Genomic DNA, 5,975 nt, shown 5'->3' on the forward strand with positions numbered 1-5,975 from the left:
AGTGTCAAACTGGATTAATTCTGCTGTGTAGATGCAGTCTTACAAAAATAAGGAAAGAGAGGGTTATCCCAAAGATAACGTGAATTTGGCTTTCATACCCTCGCAGTTGTACAAACAGAGCGAAATCGAAAAATGCATTTTCGCTGAAGTTCCGAAAGTAAAACATGCAGATTTTTGCTACTTTATGACTGCTTTAACTGCAGTTTTTGGCACCGTGTAATTATTTCGGGATGGTTTTTGGGATAACCTCTCAGTCTCCTTTGTGTGATAAACTCCTTAGTTTGCAAAGAGGGAGGAAAAGATGTTTTCCTTCCTTGCATTGCAGTGCGTTGTGTTGTGTGAAACGTAATACAAAATGAGACCACCGGACACAAAGTTAGAAGGTTGGTAAGTGCTAGTCGTTCTGTTTTATACTTCTAAATTTAAGGGCCTTCGGGTTTCTCAGGTGTTCCCCACGGAAGCCATTTCGCGAGGGCGAAGGAGCGGCGTTTCCGTGCTCGCACCGTCAGGAGGCGCTTGCCACCTCGATGGCGGTCAGGGCCACGGCAGGCTTCCGGAAAAGGTCCAGGATAGGCTTCTTGGGGAGCTTCATGGTGGTGCAGCCAAAGCCACTGAGACCCCAGCGGGTGAACGGCAGCCTTTCCTGGCACAGAACCCACTTTGTGGCCCCGGGTTCCCAGTAGTAAACCGTGTTGTAATACTCTTCTTTCATTTCTCCGTCTAGATTATTATACAAATAGGTGTTTTCTCCACCCAGGACGTAGATGCGGTTCTTCCAGCGCACCACGCCGGCTCCGGCCAGCTCAATCGGCAGCCTCGGGATGCTCACGCTCTTGTCCACCTTGCCGTTTTCATCTAGGAAAAAGCATTTCCGGGTGCAACGGGGATTCCCGGCGTCCGGCCACCGCTCACTGTGGTACCTGACCCGACTCCGGTAGTAACCGCCGATCACGTAGATCCCGTTGTTCATGGCCACTGCGCCCGACCAGTAGCACTCGTTATCGAGGAAGACTTGGCTCCAGAGGTCCGAGCTGATTTCGTAGATCAGGACCTTCCGGGAGGCGTACCACGAGCGCACCGAGTCGGTGACCCCGCCGATGAGGTAGATCTTGTTCTTCAACACGGCGCAGGCAAAATGGCTGAGGCTGAACGGCATCTTGGCGATGGGCAACCAGGACCCCGTCGCTAAGTCGTAGCACTCGCCCGTTGCGAGGTACTCTTCGTATTTGCGCCAGCCTCCCACGGCAAAGAGTTTCTGGTTGCAAGCCAGGAAGCCGTGGGACGCCCGGGGCACGGACATGGACGGGAGCTGCGTCCAGCGGCCCCTCAGCGGGTTGAATTCGTGCAAATGATCCGAATAGGTGTCGTTGGTGTGGACCCCTCCTGTGACATACAACTTTTCGCCCACGGCCACGCAGCGGGCGCAGTAGAGGCATTTTAAGAGGGGCAGCTTGTCCCACGTGTCTGTTTGTGGGTCGTAACAGGCCACTTGGAAATCTTTTGTTTTTAGCTCCGGACCCTCCATGTTGAAAAGGTCGACGCAGACGATCCAGCTGGCATACATCCCCCGCCGCAGGCCTCGGCTTTGCTGGAGCCGCTGTTGCCGATTGAGGCGCCGCCATTGCAAGCGGATGTCCCGAAAACAGGTTAGTTCGGCCTGGACTTCCCTCAGCTCTTCTTGAGTCAAGAGCGGGAGACGGACGGAGGCCATCAGCTGCCCGAGGAAGGGGAAACGGATGGTATTTTGGGCCCTCACCCAACGCCACACGGCGCGGTAGACGACGAACTCGGAGGAGACCACCAAGCCGTCGGAGGAGATGATGCTGGTTAATGTGCTGGGGTTCAAGTCGAGAAAGCTCTTGTCCTCCTGGGAAAGGCGTCTGAAATACAGGTTGACCAGGACCTTGGCTTCTTGGAAGAGAGCCGGGTCGTTGTGCGCGTAACCCAGTTCGTAGAGGCGGAGGCAGTTTTCGGAGGAGAGGTGCTCCAAGAGGTACCTGGAGGAAGAAAACACGCAAGGAGAGCCATGTTGGAGCAAAGTACAATAAGACCCAAAGTCCACCAAACAGGGAGACCTTTATCGGCCAACCAAAGTGCACAAAATACAAGCTTTCGAAGAGGGAATGTGACTATAAATCCCTCTATGGCTCAGGTCCAGGCTTTTTCTCAAGGATCATATACTCTCCTATCTGAGCCGACTTTGATTTGGAGGTCGTCTGGAGAGGGTCTTCTCTCTGCCCCAAGTGCAAGAGGAACCACCAAATGGATACCAAGTGCAGTAGTTAAACCACCTTTGAGTGTCCTTTGCCCAAGAAAACCATGAGAAATTGAAGGACTATATTTGCCCAGAGTTTGAAATCTTCCAGAGAGGCCCTTTTCTCACATACATCTGATGGGGAGTATAATAGAAAGTCTTCTCAGGGGTTGCTCTCAGATTTTGGGGTTCCCTTCCTAGACTGGCACCTTCCTAAATATGGAACAGTTTTATATATAAGGGACACCATTTTACTATCCACTGGATTTAATGGGACTTGAACATCCACAGATTTTGGTATCCACGGCGGATCCTAGAACCAAATCCCAGAAGATGGCATGGGCCCAATGTATATTGAAAGAATTCCAAAATCCAGGAAAAAAAACCCAAAATCCAAAGCACTCCTGATCCCAAGCATTTTCAGATAAGACTCACTCAACCTGTATACAGTGTGCAGTGTTGTTGTTAGAAATATTTGTTGTTGTTGGGGGCCTTCAAGCCGATTCTGACTTACGGCAACCCTAAGGCAAACCTATCACAGGGTTTTCTTGGCATGTTTCTTCAGGGGATGCCATTGCCATCCTCCAGGGCTGAGAGAGAGTGACTTGCCCAAGGGCACCCAATGAGTTTTTATATGGTTGAGGCAGGATTTAAACCCTGGTTTCCAGAGTTGTTGTCCAGCGTTCAAACCATGCACCATGCTTGTTCTCATTGGGGCTTGAATTGTGCTTATGTTTGCAATATGCAGTTCTAGCTGGAAAGAACCTGGAAAGAAGTCTGCTTCCAAACAAGGTTCTAGCATTCAAGGCTGCTGCGTTCTTGAGTGCTTACCTGGAGCAACTTTCTAACAGAGGAATGATCTGGAGCCTGCTGGCTGCTACAAACAGGCCTTCGGCCATCTCCGGCACGAGCGCAATCTCCTCGGTGTAGTAATAGTTGACCACAGCTTGGACAATGGAGGGATCTATGTCCTGCAGGAAAACCTCCCCATCCTGCGACTCTCGGAAACAGTTCGAAAACATGGCGCGGAAGTAGGGGTTGATGGCCGCGAGGAGCATCCTGGTGCCAAGAAGGAGCAGAGTCAGCCTTAGACACTCATATCACAATTACCGACAACGATGTCTGCATCCACACTGCAGAGATAATCTGGTTTGACACCACTTTAACTGCCATGGCTCAATGCGATGGGCCTCTTGATTGGGGCACCAGAGCAATTCCATAGCATTGAGCCATGGCGGTTAAAGCGGTGTCACACCGGATTATTTCTGCAGGCGCAGAGCACCAAATGGCACATGCAAGAAAAAGCACACTCGCTAACATTCAAAAAATAGCTTGCTGTCCCAATTTCTGATATTGTCCATCCTGGAAATCCTGCCTCCCCGAAGCAAGTGGCTTCACTTTAGTATTTGTTTAGGTTTTCTTTCAAAAGAAAGAAAGAAAGAAAGAAAGAAAGAAAGAAAGAAAGAAAGAGTTGGAGAATGAGGATGATGCTATGGATTCTGGTCAGCATCATAAAACGGAAATATAAACGCACCTGTGACAAGGAAATCGCTCACCCTTGGCCACGATGGTTGTGTCACAGAGAAGTTGTTCCTGGCGCAACTGCTTCAGCCCTGTAGGAACATTGAAGGCCTTATGCAATTGCAGATATCCATCTCAGCTTTATTTCAGGCTGTGAAGCTGGACATCTATCTATTGGAGATGCTCTATCTGCACTGAGAAGGGGGCTGAATTGGATGGCCTCTTGGGTTCCAACTCTGTGATTCTATTCTGTATGGCAACTCTTCAGTATTGGAAGATGACTGGGGTTGCCATCTAGGAGGGTCCCATGGATGGCCAGAAAAGACCAACAAATGGGTCCCAGATCAGATCAAGCCAGAGGTCTCCCTGGAAGCTAAGGTGACCAAACTGAGGCTGTCGTACTTTGGACACATCATGAGAAGGGAGGATTCATTGGGGAAAATAAAATTCTAGGAAAGGTGGAGGGAAGGAGAAAGAGAGGAAGGCCACACGCCAGATGGATAAACACAATGAAAAGTGTCTTGGAGATGTCTCATCCACTGGGTTGCCATGTGTCGAGATTGACTCGAGGGTAGTTAACAACAACAACAACAAAGGATTGTCATGAGTTGGGAATGACTTGAAGGCACACAACAACAACAAATTAGATCAAGAGCTTTGACTATTGGGGCCCCATATAGGCAATTTCTGCACCTTGAGACATAATTCTTGGGTAGGTTCTCCATCCCTACTGACATTGAAGCCACCAGCCTCTACTGGATCTCAAGAGACCTTGCGGTGTTGTGGTTGTGTGCCTTCAAGTCATTTCTGACTTATGGTGACCCTAATGGAGTTTTCTTGGCACGATTCACAATCATAGAATTGGATGAGACCTCAAGGGCCCTCAAATCCAATCCCTTTCTGCCATGCAGGAATACACAGTCAAAGCAAGTTTGCCTTCCTCTGAGGCTGAGAAAGTCTGAGTTGCTTAAGGTCAGCCATGGCCAAAGGGGGATTTGAACCCTGGTCACCAAAAGTTCAGAGTCTAATGCTCAAACGGCTACACCGCTCCATCTCTTAAGAGACCAACCTTCCCGTATGTAGTGATCGAGAGGTTTGGGTTCCTCTCCCATGATGTCTTCATCTCTGTCCATCGCCAAATTCATCCTTGTGCTCCAAGTTGTTCTCTGTATGCAAAGCCGTATGGTTATAAGGCATTCCTGGAGGAAGCAAAGAGAAAACCACCCACCCTTTCTTGAAAAACATAATAATAATAATAATAATAATAACAACAACAACTTCTAAACAGGAGACGCCACCACCTTCCAAGGCAGCCGATTCTATTTATCATTCCAGTTATTATTTTAAAAAGTAGGTATTTACTACATTGCATGTCAATAATAACAAATATTAGAGGTGGACCATAGAATCATGCTGGAGGACCTTCAAATGCCTAGAGAGGTGTTTGCTCTTGGAACATCTCGGTTCTCCAGCGCAACTCTATGGCCAACTTCCAGCAGACTTTCGCTGGAGGACTTAGAGATTCCCAGAGAGAACATATTGATCAAAACGGCAAATAATCAGGTCCGCAAAAGTCAATACCGCAAATACAGAGAGCCACTTGCTCAACGGTACATAACACTCTCTCCTCTTTGTTACGCAAGAGAACTGGAGACACACCAGGAGCCCAAACTCAAACCAAGTGATACTCCTTCTCCCTTTCCCCATCACTTTTTGGGATTGGACTCAGTGATTCCCAAACTCTGACTTTCCAGGTGTTTTGGACTTCAGCTCCCAGAACCCCAGACCATTGACCAATATGGCTGAGGCTACTGGGAGGTGAAGTCCAGAACACCTGGAGGACCAATGTTTGGAAAGCATGCTAGATCACTGATTCTCAACCTGTGGGTCGTATTTCCGATGGTCTTAGGAACCGAGACACCGCTCCTCTGTCCATTGGGGGTCACCACAACATGAGGAACTGTATTAAAGGGTTGCAGCATTAGGAAGGTTGAGAATGGTCCTTGAGGTCTCTTCCAACTCTGTGATCCTATGATTCCATGGCAGGAAAAGTTACCATTGCACCCTAAAAAGGAGTGAAGTTCATCTTTCTTAAGTTACCCTTCTAAGCCAATGAGGAGGTGATTTTTGGGAACTGTCCAAAAGTGTTTCCGAAAATCGACTCCTCTGGGCCGGATCGGGAACAGAATGGGAACGTTCG

The 5,975-nt window shown here is 48.7% G+C and overlaps 1 protein-coding gene across 1 annotated transcript; it reads right to left on the reverse strand.

Annotated features, from left to right (window-relative positions):
* Positions 1-505: 505 nt before the first annotated feature.
* On the reverse strand, positions 506-4,952 carry LOC149307779 (kelch-like protein 38). Its single transcript, XM_089537212.1, has 4 exons — positions 4,845-4,952; positions 3,789-3,867; positions 3,086-3,313; positions 506-1,997 (listed from the first exon to the last, which is right to left on the reverse strand). The coding sequence occupies exons 1-4, from the start codon at positions 4,918-4,920 to the stop codon at positions 506-508; spliced, it is 1,875 nt and encodes a 624-aa protein (XP_089393338.1). The 5' UTR covers positions 4,921-4,952.
* Positions 4,953-5,975: the final 1,023 nt, after the last annotated feature.

The sequence above is a fragment of the Sceloporus occidentalis genome, unplaced genomic scaffold, assembly GCF_023333645.1.
Source record: "Sceloporus occidentalis isolate IW3139 unplaced genomic scaffold, rSceOcc1.0.p SCAF_8, whole genome shotgun sequence".
Classification (NCBI taxonomy): Eukaryota; Metazoa; Chordata; class Lepidosauria; order Squamata; family Phrynosomatidae; genus Sceloporus; species Sceloporus occidentalis.

What these genes read in the sequence shown, in the direction of transcription:
- LOC149307779 (XM_089537212.1), bottom strand. Translation starts at nt 4,920, where the DNA reads ATGAATTTGGCGATGGACAGAGATGAAGACATCATGGGAGAGGAACCC. An exon ending in CGATCACTACATACGGGAAG is followed by an intron (nt 3,868 to 4,844) that starts GTTGGTCTCTTA and finishes ATGTTCCTACAG; the next exon opens with GGCTGAAGCAGTTGCGCCAG. An exon ending in GAGCGATTTCCTTGTCACAG is followed by an intron (nt 3,314 to 3,788) that starts GTGCGTTTATAT and finishes TCTTGGCACCAG; the next exon opens with GATGCTCCTCGCGGCCATCA.